This window comes from Vulpes lagopus, chromosome 8 (assembly GCF_018345385.1).
Source record: "Vulpes lagopus strain Blue_001 chromosome 8, ASM1834538v1, whole genome shotgun sequence".
In the NCBI taxonomy this organism is placed as follows: Eukaryota; Metazoa; Chordata; class Mammalia; order Carnivora; family Canidae; genus Vulpes; species Vulpes lagopus.
The window spans coordinates 36,986,457-37,007,964 of record NC_054831.1 but is presented as its reverse complement, the minus strand read 5'-3'; the positions used below and the strand labels follow the sequence as shown (position 1 = coordinate 37,007,964).

The 21,508-nt window shown below is 38.4% G+C and overlaps 1 protein-coding gene across 1 annotated transcript in view; it reads left to right on the top strand.

Moving 5' to 3' along the window:
- MTMR6 (myotubularin related protein 6) overlaps positions 1-21,508 on the top strand; it is a 45,968-nt gene that overhangs the window by 4,467 nt on the left and 19,993 nt on the right. The window contains exons 2-5 of the mRNA XM_041766951.1: positions 14,970-15,086; positions 18,852-19,014; positions 20,363-20,520; positions 21,044-21,172. Coding sequence (XP_041622885.1) covers positions 14,970-15,086; positions 18,852-19,014; positions 20,363-20,520; positions 21,044-21,172 — 567 coding nt within the window. The remainder of the gene's footprint in view (positions 1-14,969; positions 15,087-18,851; positions 19,015-20,362; positions 20,521-21,043; positions 21,173-21,508) is intronic.

Below are 21,508 nucleotides of genomic sequence, written 5' to 3'. Positions count from 1 at the left end.
ATGGGAAGAGACGAATCACAAGAAAAGAAGGCTTCCCTATTCTAATTTCCTTCTTTGCTCCCTCTTCCTCTTCTCTCTCCTTTTTTAGGGCCTGGTATTATTCTAGGTACTGGGGAAATTGTAGTTTCCAGACAAAAGCCCCTGCCATTCCAAAACATCTTTTCTAGTTGGGGGAGACATGACAGAAAACAAAGTTAATAAGCCAAATACATAATACAGAAGATGCCAGTGCTATGGGGGGTGCCAGCTGGGGGAGAACAGCTGTCAATGTGGTAGTTTGGGAAGCCCTTACAGAGATCATGATACTTGAGTAGAGAGTGAAAGTGGTGAGGGAGCAAGCCATCTTCACAGCAGTAGGGGTTGGGGAGGGGTGGCGGGGAGAGTCCCAGAGAAGGCACAGCAGGGGCAACATCCCTATGTTGGTCATACCTGGTTAGTAAAAACTAGCAAGAAGACCAGTGTGGCTAGAGGAGAGTGAGTGAAGGAGAGAGCACAGTAGGAAATGAAAAGTTGGAAACAGGGGCAAGCCTTTGCAGGCTAATGTGAAATCTTGGCTTTTACTGAGTGAGACAGGAAGCCATTCATGGAAAGTCACCTGTGCCAATGCTGCAGAAAAGCAAAGTGAGAGAAGACTGAAAAATGTCCTTGGATTTATGATCTGTTTTGTTTGATAATTTATGCAGCCAGACGCTGTTGTAGAACTTGGGAATACATGAACAAAGAAAGATTAAAATCTCTGCCCTTTTGAGGTTTACCTTCCGCTTCGCAAAGACAACTTGATGCTCTTTCTTTTTGAAAGAGATCCATGCTATGGAGTGTGGAATAATGGTACTAAGAGTCCTGAATGGGTGTTTTGTTATACGGGTTGCTCACAGCAAGTCAGAGAAGCCCTGACCGTGTGTTTTCTGCTTCAGTAGCCCTTGTCATGTAGTTGTCAAATATAACTGTTAGCTGTAGAGCTTTGGTTGAGGATGGGGCATTGGTCCTTTCTTGTCCCAGAGTCTACTTGGTGTCTGAATTTTCTGGATATAAATGCTGAGTATGTGTGATTTCCTGTGTTTTTCATTTCTAGCTTTGTAATCAGCTGAAATATGAACTTCTGTTGAGAGACCATTAGGGTACCTTTAGTGCAGGCCCAAGGTTGGCAACAATTCAACTAAATGGCCCTCAAAGTAATGTGTTGGCATTTCCCATCCTTACCATAGTGACCACACTGCAATTCTGTTCTCCCTACTCTGTTTCTTCTTTTCCCAAAACCTTTTACTTCTTCCCCATTCTTTTTTTTGGCGGGGGGGGGGGGGGGGCGGCTCTGTTAATACCTAGAATTAAAGGCTCTTGACACTCTTTCTGTAGTGCTTCAGTGTTAGTGACCTGAAAGAGTTGTGATTGCTTTCTAAATACCTGCTTAAAACATTTCCAGGAACACATGGAAAAATCTGTAGCAACATCTGTAAAATACTCTATTCCTTGGTGTGAAAGGGAAATATGAGGCAGCAGTTGGCGCTTAGAAGTTGACTAAGTCTCTGGTTTGAAATTTGTATGCTGATAATTTTAGCAAAGAAAAAGACCTATTTTCCTTTGTTTTTTTTTTTTTTTTTTTTTTTTTTTACATAGGATTTTCAGTTTAGAAGAGAATAATCAGTAAATTTTCTCAGAACCTAAAGTTTCTCCAGAACCTAAGGTGCTAAATAAATAAATGTTTTGGAATAATGTTCAGATTACTTTTATTATCAGTTATATCCATATAACAGTAGCATATTGAAGCAATCATGTAATGAGTTTTCTTTTTTTTTTTTCTCCAGCAAATAACATATACCTTTATTTAGTCTTATTTGATCTCAGTTCATGGCTTACATGCCTATCTTCTTTTTTTTTTTAATAAATTAATTTTTATTGGTGTTCAATTTACCAACATACAGAAAAACACCCAGTGCTCATCCCGTCAAGTGTCCCCCTCAGTGCCCGTCACCCATTCCCCTCCACCCCCCGCCCTCCTCCCTTCCACCACCCCTAGTTCGTTTCCCAGAATTAGGAGTCTTTATGTGCTGTCTCCTTCCTGATATTTCCCACACATTTCTTCTCCCTTCCCTTATATTCCCTTTCACTATTATTTATATTCCCCAAATGAGTGAGAACATGCACTGTTTGTCCTTCTCCGATTGACTTATTTCACTCAGCATAATACCCTCCAGTTCCATCCACGTCGAAGCAAATGGTGGGTATTTGTCGTTTCTAATTGCTGAGTAATATTCCATTGTAAACATAGACCACAGCTTCTTTTGTTTTTTTTTTTTAATTTTTATTTATTTATGATAGTCACACACAGAGAGAGAGAGAGAGAGAGGCAGAGACATAGGCAGAGGGAGAAGCAGGCTCCATGCACCGGGAGCCCGATGTGGGATTCGATCTGGGGTCTCCAGGATCACGCCCTGGGCCAAAGGCAGGCGCTAAACCGCTGCGCCACCCAGGGATCCCTAGACCACAGCTTCTTTATCCATTCATCTTTCGATGGACACCGAGGCTCCTTCCACAGTTTGGCTATTGTGGTCATTGCTGATAGAAACATCGGGGTGCAGGTGTCCTGGCATTTCATTGCATCTGAATCTTTGGGGTAAATCCCCAACAGTGCAATTGCTGGGTCATAGGGCAGGTCTATTTTTAAGTCTTTGAGGAACCTCCACACAGTTTTCCAGAGCGGCTGCACCCGTTCACATTCCCACCAACAGTGTAAGAGGGTTCCCTTTTCTCTGCATCCTCTCCAACATTTGTTGTTTCCTGCCTTGTTAATTTTCCCCATTCTCACTGGTGTGAGGTGGTATCTCATTATGGTTTTGATTTGTATTTCCCTGATGGCAAGTGATGCAGAGCATTTTCTCATGTGCATGTTGGCCATGTCCATGTCTTCCTCTGCGAGATTTCTCTTCATGTCTTTTGCCCATTTCATGTCTTCCTCTGCGAGATTTCTCTTCATGTCTTTTGCCCATTTCATGATTGGATTGTTGGTTTCTTTGGTGTTGAGTTTAATAAGTTCTTTATAGATTTTGGAAACTAGCCCTTTATCTGATATGTCATTTGCAAATATCTTCTCCCATTCTGTAGGTTGTATTTTAGTTTTGTTGACTGTATCCTTTGCTGTGCAAAAGCTTCTTATCTTGATGAAGTCCCAATAGTTCATTTTTGCTTTTGTTTCTTTTGCCTTTGTGGATGTATCTTGCAAGAAGTTACTGTGGCCAAGTTCAAAAAGGGTGTTGCCTGTGTTCTCCTCTAGGATTTTGATGGAATCTTGTCTCACATTTAGATCTCTCATCCATTTTGAGTTTATCTTTGTGTATGGTGAAGAGAGTGGTCCAGTTTCATTCTTCTGCATGTGGATGTCCAATTTTCCCAACACCATTTATTGAAGAGACTGTCTTTCTTCCAATGGATAGTCTTTCCTCCTTTATCGAATATTAGATGACTGTACATTTCAGGGTCCACTTCTGGGTTCTCTATTCTGTTCCATTGATCTATGTGTCTGTTTTTGTGCCAGTACCACACTGTCTTGATGACCACAGCTTTGTAGTACAACCTGAAATCTGGCATTGTGATGCCCCCAGCTATGGTTTTCTTTTTTAAAATTCCCCTGGCTATTCGGGGTTTTTTTCTGATTCCACACAAATCTTAAAATAATTTGTTCTAACTCTCTGAAGAAAGTCCATGGTGTTTTGATAGGGATTGCATTAAACGTGTAAATTGCCCTGGGTAACATTGACATTTTCACAATATTAATTCTTCCAATCCATGAGCATGGAATATTTTTCCATCTCTTTGTGTCTTCCTCAATTTCTTTCAGAAGTATTCTATAGTTTTTAGGGTATATATCCTTTACCTCTTTGGTTAGGTTTATTCCTAGGTATCTTATGCTTTTGGGTGCAATTGTAAATGGGATTGACTCCTTAATTTCTCTTTCTTCAGTCTCATTGTTAGTGTATAGAAATGCCATTGATTTCTGGGCATTGATTTTGTATCCTGCCACGCTACCAAATTGCTGTATGAGTTCTAACAATCTTGGGGTGGAGGCTTTTGGGTTTTCTATGTAGAGTATCATGTCATCGGCAAAGAGGGAGAGTTTGACTTCTTTGCCAATTTGGATGCCTTTAATGTCTTTTTGTTGTCTGATTGCTGAGGCGAGGACTTCCAGTACTATGTTGAATAGCAGTGGTGAGAGTGGACATCCCTGTCTTGTTCCTGATCTTAGGGGAAAGGCTCCCAGTGCTTCCCCATTGAGAATGATATTTGCTGTGGGCTTTTCGTAGATGGCTTTTAAGATGTCGAGGAATGTTCCCTCTATCCCAACACTCTGAAGTGTCTTGATCAGGAATGGATGCTGTATTTTGTCAAATGCTTTCTCTGCATCTAATGAGAGGATCATATGGTTCTTGGTTTTTCTCTTGCTGATATGATGAATCACGTTGATTGTTTTACGAGTGTTGAACCAGCCTTGTGTCCCGGGGATAAATCCTACTTGGTCATGGTGAATAATTTTCTTAATGTGTTGTTGGATCCTATTGGCTAGTATCTTGTTGAGAATTTTTGCATCCATGTCCATCAGGGATATTGGTCTGTAATTCTCCTTTTTGGTGGGGTCTTTGTCTGGTTTCAGAATTAAGGTGATGCTGGCCTCATAGAACAAATTTGGAAGTACTCCATCTCTTTCTATCTTTCCAAACAGCTTTAGTAGAATACGTATGATTTCTCCTTTAAACGTTTGATAGAATTCCCCTGGGAAGCCATCTGGCCCTGGACTCTTGTGTCTTGGGAGGTTTTTGATGACTGCTTCAATTTCCTCTCTGGTTATTGGGCTGTTCAGGTTTTCTGTTTCTTCCTGTTCCAGTTTTGGTAGTTTGTGGCTTTCCAGGAATGCGTCCATTTCTTCTAGATTGCCTAATTTATTGGCGTAGAGCTGTTCATAATATGTTTTTAAAATCGTTTGTATTTCCTTGGTGTTGGTAGTGATCTCTCCTTTCTCATTCATGATTTTATTAATTTGAGTCTTCTCTCTCTTCTTTTTAATAAGGTTGGCTAATGGTTTATCTATCTTATTAATTCTTTGAAAGAACCAACTCCTGGTTCTGTTGATCTGTTCCACAGTTCTTTTGGTCTCGATTTCATTTAGTTCTGCTCGAATTTTAATTAACTGTCTTCTTCTGCTGGGGGTGGGGTCCATTTGCTGCTTTTTCTCCAGTTCCTTTATGTGTAAGGTGAGCTTTTGTATTTGAGTTCTTTCCAGTTTTTGAATGGATGCTTGTATTGCGATGTATTTCCCCCTCAGGACTGCTTTTGCTGCATCCCAAAGATTTTGAACGGTTGTATCTTCATTCTCATTAGTTTCCATGAATCTTTTTAATTCTTCCTTAATTTCCTGGTTGACCTTTTCATCTTTTAGCAGGATGGTCCTTAACCTCCACGTGTTTGTGGTCCTTCCAAACTTCTTGTTGTGATTAAGTTCTAATTTCAAGGCATTATGGTCTGAGAATATACAGGGGACTATCCCGATCTTTTGGTATCGGTTCAGACCCGATTTGTGACCCAGTATGTGGTCTATTCTGGAGAAAGTTCCATGTGCACTTGAGAAGAATGTGTATTCAGTTGAGTTTGGATGTAAAGTTCTGCAGATATCTGTGAAATCCATCTGGTCCAGTGTATCATTTAAAGCTCTCGTTTCTTTGGAGATGTTGTGCTTAGAAGACCTATCGAGGGTAGGAAGAGCTAGATTGAAGTCACCAAGTATAAGTGTATTATTATCAAGGTATTTCTTCAGTTTGGTTATTAATTGGTTTAAATATTTGGCAGCTCCCACATTCGGGGCATATATATTGAGGATTGTTAAGTCCTCTTGTTGGATAGATCCTTTGAGTATGAGATAGTGTCCCTCTTCATCTCTCACTATAGTCTTCGGGGTAAATTTTAATTTATCTGATATGAGGATGGCTACCCCTGCTTTCTTTTGAGGACCATTTGAATGGTAAATGGTTCTCCAACCTTTTATTTTCAGGTTGTAGGTGTCCTTCTGTCTAAAATGAGTCTCTTGTAGACAGCAAATAGATGGGTCCTGCTTTTTTATCCAGTCTGAAACCCTGTGCCTTTTGATGGGGTCATTAAGCCCGTTCACGTTCAGAGTTACTATTGACAGATATGAGTTTAGTGTCATCATGATATCTATTCAGTCCTTGTTTTTGTGGATTGTTCCACTGAACTTCTTCTTAAAGGGGAATTTTAAGAGTCCCCCTTAAAATTTCTTGCAGAGCTGGTTTGGAGGTCACATATTTTTTCAGTTCCTGCCTGTCTTGGAAGCTCTTTATCTCTCCTTCCATTTTGAATGAGAGCCTTGCTGGGTAAAGTATTCTTGGTTGCATGTTCTTCTCATTTAGGACCCTGAATATATCCTGCCAGCCCTTTCTGGCCTGCCAGGTCTCTGTGGAGAGGTCTGCTGTTACTCTAATATTCCTCTCCATAAAAGTCAGGGACTTTTTTTCTCTTGCTGTTTTAAGGATCTTCTCCTTATCTTGGAATTTGCAAGCTTCACTATTAAATGTCGAGGTGTTGAGCGGTTTTTATTGATTTTAGGGGGGGAATCTCTATTTCCTGGATCTGAATGCCTGTTTCCCTTCCCATATTCGGAAAGTTTTCAGCTAGAATTTGCTCAAATACATATTCTGGCCCTCTGTCCCTTTCGGCGCCCTCGGGAACCCCAATTAAACGTAAGTTTTTCTTCCTCAGGCTGTCATTTATTTCCCTTAATCTATCCTCATGGTCTTTCAATTTTCTGTCTCTTTTTTCCTCAGTTTCCCTCTATGCCATCAACTTGTCTTCTATGTCACTCGTTCTTCCACCTCATTAACCCTCGTCGTTAGGACTTCTAGTTTGGATTGCATCTCATTCAATTGATTTTTAATTTCTGCCTGATTGGATCTAAATTCTGCAGTCATGAAGTCTCTTGAGTCCTTTATGCTTCTTTCTAGCCACCAGTAGCTGTATAATAGTGCTTCTGAATTGGCTTTCTGACATTGAATTGTAATCCAGATTTTGTAACTCTGTGGGAGAGAGGACTGTTTCTGATTCTTTTTTTTTGAGGTGAGGTTTTCCTTCTAGTCATTTTGCTCAGTGCAGAGTGGCCAAAAACAAGTTGTATTGGGAAAAGGAGAAAAAGAGAGAGAAGGAAAGAAAAGAGAAAAAGAAAAATGAGAAAGAAGAAAAAAAAGGTAAAAGAGAGAAGACAAAGAGAAAGAAAAAGAAAGAAAAAAAACGGGGGGTGGGGTGGGGGAAGCAATCAGAAATCAAAAAGAAAGAAAGAAAGAAAGAAAAACACAAAACAAAAGAAAAAACAACAAAACAAAAAAAACCAAAAAAACACGGGGGAGTATCTTCCGATTCTGTATACTTTGAGTCCCTTGACTTCCCCTGGAACTGGTCCGTCTCGCTGGTCTTCTGGGGAAGGGGCCTGTTGTGCTGATTTTCAGGTATTAGCACTTGGGGGAGCTGCTCTGCCTCTGCCTGGTGCAGGGCTCAGTGGGGGTTGTTCACCCCGTGCAGTAGCTCCGGGGCTCTCCGTCTGCAGGGCCTGGAGGCTCCGGGGCGGGGCCGCTGATCTGCTCAGCTCGGGGCAGGAGCCTCCTTGCTGTCCTGGGCCCTCCCGGTCTCTGCCTGTCCCGGGGGAGGCCAGATCCTGGGCTGTGTCCCGGCGCCCTGTGCTCCGGGGCCTGCGTTGTTGGATTCGCTCTCCCGCGGAGCCGCCGCCCGAGCCCCTCCGAGCTGCTCCGGGTCCCGCCGTGCGCGCTGCAGCCCTTAGGGAGCTCGGCCCGGGGTGTGGGGCTCTCCCAGGGCGCAGGTGCCTGTTAGTGTCCCCGGGAGCCCGAGGGCATCCCCGCCCTCCTGGGTCCTGCTCCAACTCCCTGCGGGCCCCTTTCCGCCCGGGAAGGTTGGTGCAGCTCCTGCTCCTCCGGGACGGGGCTCTCCTGTCCTGGGGACACTCGCCCCGGCCTCAGCCCGGCTCCTCGCGGGGCCCCTCCCCCTTGGAGGCCTTTTGTGTCTTTATTTCTTCTTCCCCGTCTTCCTACCTTGATAGAAGCGCGAACTCTTCTCACTGTAGCGTTCCAGCTGGTCTCTCTTTAAATCTCAGGCCGAATTCGTAGATTTTCAGGATGATTTGAAGGTTTTCTAGGTAATTTGGTGGGGACAGGTGATTTGGGGACCCTACTCTTCCGCCATCTCGCCCCTCCTCCTGTAATGAGTTTTCTATTATGTTTTCTTGAATATGATTACTATGGTAATAATCCTCAATTTATTAAAGTCTTATATAGTCTCTTTTCTCTCAGACTTACATTTCCTTTTATACTTTATCCTACTGAATGGCAGCTAGCCTCTGTTTTTCCTTCCTTCTCACATAGGTTTTGTCATCTCAAGATGGGCTTGGTTTTGTCATCTCAAGATAGGCTTCCTCTTTCACCTGTCTACGGCAGCTTAATCCAGGCCCTTATCACATCTCTCCCAGGCACTCCTAGATTATTAGCTTTTTACCTGGTTACTCACCTCCTGTCTCTTCTTTACTCAACATTTTCTCCACATTATAATTGGAAAGATCTTCTTACATACCATATCTGGTCATGGGCTACTGTGCTTAAAAGTACTCTGTATCCTTTTATCTACAACGCAGATGCACTACCCTAGCAGGTGTTTCTTTTTCACCAAATGTTATTGCCTCTCCCCTTTTGTGTTCTAGCTCTTCTATTGGGAATTCTGTATTTTCTGTGTATTAAAAAAATTTTTGCTGAGCTTTGCTTCCAGTATTATATTAGAAAAAACAGGTTTTTCCAGCTCTATCACACATTAGAATATTGAATTTGCTTTTTTTTTTTTTTAAGATTTTATTTATTTATTCATGAGAGACACACAGAGAGAGAGGCAGAGACACATAGGCGGAGTACGAAGCAGGCTTCCTGCGAGGAGCCCTCCCGGCACCCCAGGATCACAGTCTGAGCCAGAGGCAGATGCTCAACCACTGAGCCACCCAGACATTCCTTGAATTTGCTTTTAAAGTCTGTGTGCCTTCTCCTTCCTTTCTCCATTTGAACTTGGCATTAGTTTAATACAGAGGACTGTCAGGGCTCAACTTACCTCATCAGGTTACTAACTTACTAACAGTCATTTTTGCAAACATGAGCATTTTATTGCTTACTGTTTGTCAAGCAAACTTGGGGTAAAGTACCTACATGTATTATCCAGTCTTACTGCAGCTTTCAAGGAAGAGATTGTTGTCCTTATTTCACAGATAAAGAAAGTGAGACCCAGACAATTTGGTTAGTTGATAGCCAGTGAATTTTTATGGAGTGAATTAGTAAACTCTTTCTGAAAATGTATAGTTATGTGGATGTTCTTCAAAGATGTGTGTGTGTGGGAGGGTGTATGCATATTGCCAATAATGTGGTTGTATATTTTAAAGGGCCATAAGTTATAAGAAGCTTTTTTAAAAAGTGGGAGGATACAAGCTGGGACCTTAAATATTCAGGAAAAGAGCATAAAGATAGAGAAGGAACCTAGCCTGGTTAAAAGTTAAGAGCAAGAGGGGGACAGCCCGGGTGGCTCAGCGGTTTAGTGCCAGCTTCAGCCCAGGGTGTGATCCTGGAGACCCAGGATCCAGTCCTGGAGACCCGGGATTGAGTCCTGCGTTGGGCTTCCTGCATGGAGCCTACTTCTCCCTCTGCCTGTGTCTCTGCCTCTCTCTCTCTCTCTCTCTCTCTGTCTCTCTCATGAATAAATAAATAAAATATTAAAAAAAAAAAACCAAGAGGGATTAATTTGGAATTTAATTAATTTTAATTAATTAAAGTTAGAAGGAATACTATTTGCATAAAAATGACCTGGTGAGCTTCTTAAAAATTCAGATTCTTAGTGTCCTGTCTGCTGAGACGACTGAGTGAAGTTGAGTGGGGCTTAAGATTTGTATTTATGCAGTCAGAGGTGATTCAGATGAACAGCTAGACTTTGGGACTTTTATGTAGGTAAGAAGAATTAAAGATTTAATAAATGGAATCTCAAGTTAATTTTGGATATAGAAATTAGGGAGAATCAAGGAATAGGGTTAGAGTGTTAGGGAGAGTATTTTTAACCTGAATTTCCAATCTTGATAGATGACAAGCCCAAAAGAACTGTGTAGTGTTAAGCAGTTCTAGAGGAAGAGTGACTTAATTGGGTGTTGGGGTGGGAATAGCAGACTGAGTGTCCACATGTGGCTTTAAAAACAAAAAAGCTGATCTATAACTGTACACTATTAGTAATTTTTCTACTTATTTTAAGTTTGTTCATCTATTTGTAAATTACTGAATGAGTATTTACTGTTTACCCTTTATGTAAGGAAGAAGTGGCAGAGAGAAATGAAGGACAGTATAATGTTACAAAGTAGAATTTTATATAATAAATCTCTTGGGTGATGTCAGCAAAAGAGACCACTGCTAAACTGTGGGCATCTTCTGTTTTCACCCTGTGGAAAATGTGTCTATGGCTGATCACCCTAGTCCAACAAATATTTATTGTATCAGATGCTATACTAGTCATCAGGTAGTCAGACATAAATAAGAGACAGTTCTTGCCCTGGAGTATGTCATAGCTTTAGTGGGAGAGATGGACATGAACAGATGTTTTATAATGTAGAAACTACTCTAACAGTAGTGAAAGGTGCAGATTTTTAAAATATTTAGGCTATAAAATTGGTAGGAATTGGTGATTTAATTGAATATTGGGAGTTGGGACACCTGGGTAGCTCAGCAATTGAGCGTCTGCCTTTGGCTCAAGGTGTGATCCTGGGGTTCTGGGATCGAGTCCCACGTCAGGCTCCCTGCATAGAGCCTGCTTCTCCCTCTGCCTGTGTGTCTGCTTCTCTTTGTGTCTCTCATGAATAAATAAATAAAATCTTTTTTAAAAAAGAATATTGGGAGTCAAGAGGAAGTCATAGGATGATTCCTGAATTTCTAATGTGGGTGACTAGATGAGGATGGAGTCCTATATTAATTCACATCAGAAATACAGGATTAGGAACCTGTTTGTGAGGAGTGAGGAAAGATCCATTTCATTTTCAGTATGCTTAACATGAGTCTTAAGACATCCAAGTAGAGCAGTATAGCATGGTGGGAAGGAATCAGACCTATGACATAGGGTTATTACTCTGCTGTTCTACTTACTGTTACTAGCTGTGGTGTTGGGACATTTAACTAACTTCTCTAAGTCTCAGTTTCTATACAGAGATTAATAGTACTTAACTAGATAGGAATTGTGAAAATTAAAAGAAATACTGTATGTTAAGCACTTATCAAAGTACTCAGTATATAATAAGACTTGAGGACTATGTCAGGAATGATTGTAGTCGTTATATGTATAGCAGGCAATATGAACTCAGGAGAGCTCAGAGTTGGGCATTTAGTTTGGAGAGTCATTCACATATAGGTTAAAATAATGACAGTGGATAAGCTGCCTATAGAGAATGGGGCCCCTGAGGAAGAAGGGTAACAAATAGGAGATGGACCGAAGAGAGTTAAAATCCAAATGACAGTAGTGTTATTGTTTTGCATGTAGATAAGTGCATGTAGAGAATTTGTGCTTTGTCAAGAAATTATTTATGGGGCAGCCGCGGTGGCGCAGCGGTTTAACGCCGCCTGCAGCCCAGGGCGTGATCCTGGAGACCCTGGATCGAGTTCCCCTGTCAGGCTCTCTGCATAGTGCCTGCTTCTCTCTCTGCCTGTGTCTGTGCCTCTCAATCTCTCTCTCTCTCTCTCTCTCTCTCTCTCTCTCTCTCTCTCTGTCTCTCTGTCTCTATGAATAAATAAAGTCTTAAAAAAAGAAATTCTTTATGATGATTAATACATAATATATGATGAATAAAAAATATTTATGATCTTCCAAAAGTCCACAGATTAAACTTCATATGGACTTAGAAATAAAAAAAGCTGTTCAGTTAAATAAGTAGTAATGACGACAGCTCCTACTCCCTTTAAATTACTTACCAATATCCTTTTTTTTTTTAATTTTTTGAGTAGTATGTGAAGTGCTGCAAAATGATATTGGCATTAATTGCTTGAGTAGGGTTAATACTTTGTAGTAACCTTTATTTCTATATGTATTCATTAATTCTCTTTAGAAACATTAACACTTTGCTTTAATTGCTTTGGAGATAAGGCAGGTGAGGTTTATATTACGGTATTACTGTTGGTTGGCTGTAGTCACCTTACAACTAAGTCTAGCACTATTGAAGGAGAGTAAACAGTAGTTGATTTCATTGTTTTAAAAAAATTAAATTTTAATTCAATGTGAGTTATATAATTGAGTTAGATTTTTTAAAAGGAAGAAATGGTCCTAAACAATGAAATAAATGCAGATCTCCAAGAGAAATCTTCATACAGTCTTTTCCTATTGTCTTAAAGGATAGTGTGTATAATTATCTGATAGCTTTTACATGTCAAATCAACTGTCAGATCTGAGCTATATAAATTAGATCGTATCTAAGTTTCCAAAAGAAAATGTTAAAACTCAGTTCATTGCCTTACCCATACAAATAAAATTTTGTGTCAACAACAGGTATTTCAATTTTACAGTTAAATTTTAACTTATTTGAACAGCTGCTGTTAAAAGAAAAAAAACTTTTGGAATTAAATTTCTTCAAGGGGAGCTAATTAGCTTTTTACGTGGTAGTTATTATTGTGGAAATCATAATTTCATAATTAGGGGCATTTGTTTCTTCAATTTTAGTAAGGGAAAAGGAAAAAATGGGGGAAAGTACAGAATTAGTGAGATAATTGTTAGACATAGAAGTTAAAGAACTATCTGCAACCTTCTGTTACGACTATGGATTAAAATTTTTATTTATTTTTTTAAGATTACTTATTTATTTATTCATAGAGACAGAGAGAAGCAGAGACACAGGCAGAGGGAGAAGCAGGCTCCATGCAGAGAGCCTGACGTGGGACTCGATCCAGGGTCTCCAGGATCACACCCTAGGCTGCAGGCGACGCTAAACTGCTGTGCCACCGGGGCTGCCCAGGATTAAAATTTTTTAGTGGGAAATGGTTGTTTTACTTCCTCCCCCCCCAAAAAAAGAATGTACAGCAATAAATAACTATGTTTTCAAAACAGTAGTCTCCTACACAGTAGGAGTGGCCAACTCTAACCCCACAGTAGGAGTGGCCAACTCTAACCCCACTCTCCAGTGGCAGCTCTGTGTGTGTGTATGTGTGTTTATTAATAAAGGAGTACTAGGTACCTTACTGCCTCAGCCACTACAGGACACAGAGGCAACATGTGATATAATCTGTGATAGGGAATTCAGAGCCAGAAGGAACGATGAAACTGAGACTTTTTTTTACATTTTTATTTTTTATTTATGATAGTCAGAGAGAGAGAGAGAGGCAGAGACATAGGCAGAGGGAGAAGCAGGCTCCATGCACCAGGAGCCCGATGTGGGATTCGATCCCAGGTCTCCTGGATCGCGCCCTGGGCCAAAGGCAGGCGCTAAACTGCTGCGCCACCCAGGGATCCCGAAACTGAATATTTAAGTAAGTCAGTCAGTTTTCTGAGAAAGGATTCCAGTTAGGAGATGGGGTATCAGTGAGCCCCAGAGAATGCTTACTTAGCACTTAGCTAAGCAGAAGAGACCATCTTAGGAGGGGAGAATGGTATGAGTAAAAGCATAGAACAGACCACAAAACAATGTCTTGGGTGGAGTGGTGAGGAGAATATAGAGATTAAGTTGGAGTTTGCAACCATTTAACTGTTGATTTAATTTTTCTGGTAGTTTACTCCATGATGCTAGATAATAACCTTATATATTTATTACTTGTTTTGCCAACTTAAATGTATGGACTCTTGCATCTGTCAGCATGGCTAAAATTAAGACAAGAAACAAGATTTGATGAGAATATGGAGAAAGGGGAATTCTCTCTTGCACAATTGGTGGGAATGCAAATTGGTGTAGCCTGGAGAACAGTATGGAGCCTCCTCAAAAAACAGCATGCAAACTGATGCAGCCTGGAGAATAGGATGGAAAACAATATGGAGATTACTCAAAAAGTTAAAAATAGAACTACCCTATGATCCAGCAAATTCACTATTAGGTATTTACCCAAAGGATTAAAAAATACAGATTCAAAGGGGGTACAAGCATCCTAAATGTTTATAGCAGAATTATCAATAATAGCTAAACTATGGAGAGAACCCAAGTGTCCATCAACTGATGAATGGATAAAGAAGGTGATGTGTGTGAAATCTTGCCAGTTGCAATGATGTGGATGGAGCTAGAGGGTATTATGCCAAGTGAAATAAGTCAGTCAGAGAAAGACAAATACCATATGATCTCACTCATATGTGGAATTTAAGAAAGAAAACAGATGGACATATGGGAAGGGGAAAAGAAAAGCAGAGAGAGGAACCCACCATAAGAGACTCTTAACAATAGAGAATGAACAGGAGGGCGGTGGGTGGGGAATGGGGTAGATGGGTGGTGGATATTAAAGAAGGCACTTGTGATGAGCACTGGGTGTTATAAGTAAGCGATCAATTACAGAATTTTCTCCAGAAATCAATATTGTACTATATGTTAACTAAATAATATTGAAATAAAAAAATATATATGGACTCTTGGATATGAAAACCATTTGTTTGTTTATACCATGGGTCTCCTTCCCGTTCTTAATATTTATGTTGTTTTTTTTACAGAGTTCCTTTATTGGTTGTATTTATAACTCTAAATAGTACTTGTGTTACTTGTGGTTTATATACTCCCCAAGATACATGAACTTTAATGTTCAACATTAAATAAACTCATGTTTTTTAATAGAAAGAGGAAAATGTTATCCCAGGATTTAAATGTACCATTTAAAAGAATAATAATAAAGAATTTGCATTACTTTTGAAATGAAAAATAATTTTTTTTTTTTTTTTTTTTTTAGGTTGAACAAGTGAAATTACTTGACCGATTCAGTACCAGCAATAAGTCACTAACAGGAACACTCTATCTTACGGCCACACATCTATTATTTATAGACTCTCATCAGAAAGAAACCTGGGTAAGAAGGGCATCTGCTATACTGCTTACCATACTTAGAATAATGGATTTGGCCTATTGCTGTATTTCATTTTGATCATGTAAAAAAAATTTAATCATTGGTTACCCGTTTCAACAAAAATTTTTTCAGTCGCCTCATCACTTCTACCCTCCCTTTTAATAAAACAAGGATACCATGTGGAATGTGGAACTCTTTTTATAGGTTATAGCAAGATTTTTTTTATCTGCACTAATAATTATAAAATACCTACTTGTTCCTTTTAATTTTTAAAAATATAAATAGTATATGTACGTGTTTAATATTTAACAGTTTAAGTGACTTAGTCATGCTATTTTTTTTAAAGATTTTATTTATTTATTTGAGAGAGAAAGCACACACACACACCCTGTCCATGGTATTTTTATACCAAGTTGCAATTATGGTATTTTTTAATTGATTGATTGTAGATCAAACAATACAGTAATGGATATTTTGTATATATTTCTTCCTGTATATGCACCAGAATTTCTTAGAGGTATCTGCCTGTGAGTAAAATTGCTAGGTCTTAGAAAAGTGCAAATTTTCCTTCACTATTTTGGCCCTCGCCAAAATAGTTGTTTCAAAATGTTTATTCTCAGTAGAGTGTGATGTGTTGTCTGCCATCATTAGCAACATTGATATTATCAGCTTTAAAATTTTTGCCTCTCTGGTGGATATGCAGTTGTGATTTTAATTTGCTGATTACAAGGAAATCATCCTTTCGGATATTTTGGCCTTTAGCTTTCTTTTACTGTTGGGCTGTTTGTCCTTTTATTGGCTTTATGAGTCTGGTTTTTAATGTTTCATCAGGTATGTGTGTTGTAGATAACTTCTCCCAGTGTGTGGCTTGTCTTGTGTGTATATACATCTTTGAATTAAAGTTCAAATTTAGTGTATTAGAAATTTAATTTAGTGTATTAGATTTTTCATTTTTTCTTTTATGGTTTGTGCTGTTTTCTGACTTAAGGGATTCTTAAAGTCATAAAGATTCTCCTGTATTTTTTTCTAAAAGCTTACATTTTGTATTTCAGGATAAGTTGTTAGTTAATACATATGGAAGATATTTTCTCGGATGATATAACTTAGGGATTCATTTTAACTTTTATCCTTTTCATTATTTTCATATGGATACTGGCATTGTTTATTGATGGTTTCAATGCATTAATGTGTAGTATCAACTCTGTCAAACAAAGTGAGGGCTTGCTTTTGAGCTGTCTATTCTGTTCTTTTGATATATTGATTCCACTGTATAATAGCACACTGTTTTATTGATTCTAGCTTTTTAATACAATCTCTCTTTTATTGTACTCTCTTGATTTTCCCAGGAAGGCCATCCAGTTGATATGTGATTGCAATAAGTAAGTCAAGATACTTACCTGAGATGTTGATCTCAGAGAATTTGTATTCCCTTGAGACACTGAAGCTTTTCCCCATCTAGTGTTGGCCCGGAAACTGTTAAGGATTTCACCTAGCAGGGCCTTATAAAATCATTAATCATATTATCATCCACTCTGTCCACCCTTCCTTTGTCCGTCTGCTTTAATATCTTCTCAGTATGTTTTTCATCTCCTGAGATACACAGGGAAGTTTCCCATAGATCTCTTCTTGCAGATGTTGGGAAAATCGTTTGAGGGGCAGTGGAAAAGCATCTATTTTATTCTCTCCTATTACTGTGTTTAAAATGCCTTTTTATCAGTATATTCCCATATGTCTCTCCTGAATTAAATGTTTAGTAACCTAGATCTATAGAAATAAATATTTTAGATCTAGTAGTGGACTTACTAACTTTATCTTTTTTCTCATTTTACAGATAATTATTTTTTCAAGATCACATAACTAGTTAGTGGCACAGTCAGGTCTCTTCAACATTTTCTTCTTATAAATAATTTTGGGTCTTAATTAGAATCATAATAGTGATATTATAGTAGCTTATTGTCTCTTACTCTCTTTAGATGTTACTATTAGATCATTTTGAGTAACTTGGCACAGGCCTGCTAATATAAATGTTAATAGTGCTAAATCTTGGCCATAAGTTTGGGCTATATATTGTGCAATGTGTATTAAATATCTGTGTAGTGTATACTTTTAATGTCTGTAGAACAAGTTCTTATTAGTCTTTTTAAAGTTTTTCTTGATTATTTTGTACATTTAATCTTACATGTGAACATTAGTCACTATATATAATTTATATGATTAGTATTAGCATTTAATATTATAATTGTATAATATATATGTATGATGTATGATATAAATAATCATCTCTTACCTTGCCACAGAAAAAGGCAAAAAGCAGTTTGGAACTTTTTATCAAACTTATGTTAAAGTTTTAGATTAATTTGGAATGAATTTCTTGCCATGATTCAGTTTTATTCAGGAACTCTAGAATCTTTTACTTTCTAGAAAAACTTTCCATAAATATTTTAAATTCATAAGGAATGATACTGAGAAAAAAAACTTTTTTAGTAGCAAAGAGAATATCAGAACTGCTATGAATGATAATCATATATATATATTTTTAAAGGATAATCATATATTTAAACTGCCATTATGGGTTGAGTTTTTAGTAGGACTTTCTTCATTCATTCAGTAAACATTTATTGTGATGGAGGTAGAAGCAATGACACCTGTATTATTGGTCTGGTCAAATTTTAAGTTTGGATTTATGAGATACAACATTTTTTTTTTTTTTTGAGGAGGGTCATTATAATGCTCCAGATATTGTGTTAGGTGCTACAGATAGAATGATGCTCAACTTAGCTGTGGTATTGCTCCTTACAAAGTTCCCAACATCTGGCTGGAAAAATAGACATTCACTATACAAGGAATTATTCATGTTCTAAGTGCTGTGAAGGAAAAATATAGTTGATAAGGCATAAGAAAATGGAGGGGACCTAACTTACTTGAGAAAGGCCATGAGAGTTGTCAGGGTGTTCTTCTTGGTGATGAGGTTTAAATAAAGGCCAGACAGAAATAATAGAAGTTTCTAGGTGAAGAGGTAGATCTATAATTTCCTAGTTAGTAGGAAAGTATATGTAAAGGAGATTGGTATATGTAAAGGAGATTGGTGAATTTGAGGAGCCAAAAGAGAACTGTCACTTGCACTTGATGTGAAGAGGTACTTGAGATGAGTCTTGAGCCTAGAGTCTGGGAAATGACATAAACTATATTGCTTTTTTAATCTTTATTTATTTTTTGAAAGATTTTATTTATTTATTCATGAGAGACACAGAGGCAGAGGCAGAGGGAGAAGCAGGCTTCCTGAGGGAAACCTGTTGTAGAACTTGATCCCAGGACCTCGAGATCATCCCCAGAGCAGAAGGCAGATGCTCAACCACTGAGCCACCCAGGCATCCCTATATTGTTTTTTTTTTTTAATTGTTTTTTTAATAGTCACTCACCTGCCTTTTAGAAAATGGATTAGAGGGGGTCAAGGGTAGATACAGGGAGAGCTTTTGTAAGACTACTTACAATTAATTAGGTGAGAAACAATGGCAGCATTGCAGCTGGGGGAGTGACAGCAGACAAAGAGAGAAGTAGACAGGTTACAGATATGTAGGAGATGCAGTTCTTGGGGTTTGATGATGTAGTGAATATGTGGAGTGATGGAAGAGGTATCAGAGCATAGTTCTAATGTAGGCAGGTTTTGAATACTTTATGTGAAGGGGGCATTTCTAATATATGCTCTGGAAGAGAATACAATACTGAGCACTTTTTTATGATGATGATCACGTTTTTTTCATGCTGTAGATATTGCACCACCATATTGCCTTAGTAGAGAAACTAGCTTTGACTACTTCTGGATGCCCACTTGTGATTCAGTGCAAAAACTTCAGGATTGTGCATTTCATTGTTCCCAGAGAAAGAGATTGCCATGATATTTACAATTCTTTGCTACAACTCTCAAAACAAGGTACTGTTTTTAGAGACAAACTTACTTAATTTTGAGATGGGTTATCTAAGATACTTAATATGCCATTGTTACTTTATACTTGAAGTAACCCTTAAGTTCTTATGCACTCTATTTCCAAAAATTTGGTTTGGAAATAATTAGATGCTTCTGATCTGAATTGTAAGAATGGTTAGAGTAAAGAGAAAGTTAATAAACATTTAGAGTACAGATTTTAGAAACTATAGATTTATATTAATTTTTAAAAAATATTTATTTATTTATTCAGAGAGAGAGAGAGAGAGAGAGAAGCAGGCTCCATGCAGGAAGCCCGATGTGGGACTCGATCCCAGGTCTCCAGGATCACACCCCAGGCTGCAGGCGGCACTAAACCGCTGCACCACCGGGGCTGCCCTATATTAATGTTTTTAAAGTTTGTTGGTAGCCAACAGCACAGCTTTTTATTTTTATTTTTTATTTTTATTTTTTTCACACGGGTATCCACAAACCAGGGGGAATGACTTGGAAATTGATTGCTAAAAGAAAAGTTAAGGAAGGTCAGGTTCCTCTGGTAGCAGTGAGACCAATGAATTTAATTGATCAGAGTGGAGGATAAGGGAGATGACCAGAGGGAAAGTAGAGGTTGAATCCTACTTGACTAGAGGTAGAAGTGAAAGTCATGTAGTTCTGAAAAAGGAACCCATCACTATTTATGCCTTTGAGATCTGGAGGCTTCCTTCCACCAGCATGACTTGAAGTATGTAGATCTCTCCAGGAGACAAAGCACACTGGTGACTGAATGTTACTTTTTTTTGTTGAACACCTGGACTGCAATGGTCTAGGAGCAGGTTTATGTACACCCTTCTCTCCTAGTACATAAAGCCTATAGCATTTACCATGTTGTCTCTGGAACTCTGTGCAACTATTGCCATTTTTGGTCAACACTGTCCTAAAAGAATGTATATGAAATTTCATGTTCTATATGCCACCTCTAGTTTTTTATCACAGCATTAGTATTTCCATTTTATATCTCATTTGGGAAGTGTGGTGGGTGAGAAGTGTCTGTGTCTGTCTTTGTCATTAAAACTTACTTTTTAAGAAAAGGAATTATTACACTAGAGTATTTAATATAGAAGTATTGTTTATTAGCTTTTGCTGATTATATAGGTGAATCTCAGATTGATATGCATGCCTTTAGATATAATCATTTGAAATAACTGAGAAAATAAGTTCAAATATGTTCAGGTATTAGTTATCTCTTTGAAAATTTTAAAGAAATAATGGAGGGAGAAAACTGAAAAGTTATTATTATTTGTAGAGTTTTAAGTCCTAGAAGTTGCATTGTAACATTTGTGTATTTTGTAAACTATAGCAAAATATGAAGATCTCTATGCATTCTCTTATAATCCCAAACAAAATGATTCGGAACGACTACAAGGTTGGCAGCTCATTGACCTTGCTGAGGAATATAAGAGGATGGGAGTGCCAAATTCAAACTGGCAGCTGTCTGATGCCAACCGAGAATACAAGGTAACTTAGCAGTCTTTTTTAAGTTTTTATTTAAATTCCAGTTAGCTACCATACAATATAATATTAATTTCAGGTGTACAATATAGTGATTCAGCACTTCTACACAGCACCCAGTCCTCATCACAGCAAGTGCGTGCCCTCTTTAATCCCCATCACCTATTTCCCCCATCCTCCCACCCACCTCCCTTCTGGTCACCATCAGTTTTATTCTTTACAGTTAAGAGTCTGTATCTTGGTTTGTCTCCCTATTTTTTCCCCCTTATTTGTGTTGTTTCTTCAGTTCCACATATGAATGAAATCATATGTTATTTGTCTTTGTATGACTGACATATTTTGACTTAGCAACCTTTTGGAGAAATTCAGATATTAGTACTGAGATAGAGTGTCATAGTAGCATGTTGTCTCAATATTGCTATGTACTGTTGTTGCATTTAAGAAATTGTAAAGTTTTTTAAAGGTGATTTTTAACCTCATGATTTTTGAACTGTGGATAGAATGGTTATGTTTTATTTGATTTTTACAGATTTGTGAAACTTATCCCAGAGAACTTTATGTTCCCCGAATAGCAAGCAAACCAATAATTGTTGGTAGTTCCAAGTTCCGGAGCAAGGGAAGATTCCCGGTTCTTTCCTATTATCATCAAAATAAAGAGGTAAGAAAAGAAGGTTTCCTTTTTTCTTTTACAAATGTGGTATAACCTCTCTTCAGGTTTAAGTATCCAATTAAACACTCATTTTTATATAGGGAGGTCATTATTATAATATTGCTGATAGAGAGTGTTGGCTTTTCTCGAGTATGTTTTTGAAATTTTAAAATTACCCTGAAATGTAGAGATTCTCATACTTGTCCTGTTTGTTTCCTCCCTTACCCTCCTTCAGTCTTGTCTTGCTTCTGGTAGGGACTTGAAATACTGAGATTAGTGAACAGATATAGCTGCTTCTTTCCTGTGGTTCTCTTTTGATCCTGCTTGTATTTGGGAAAAACAGAT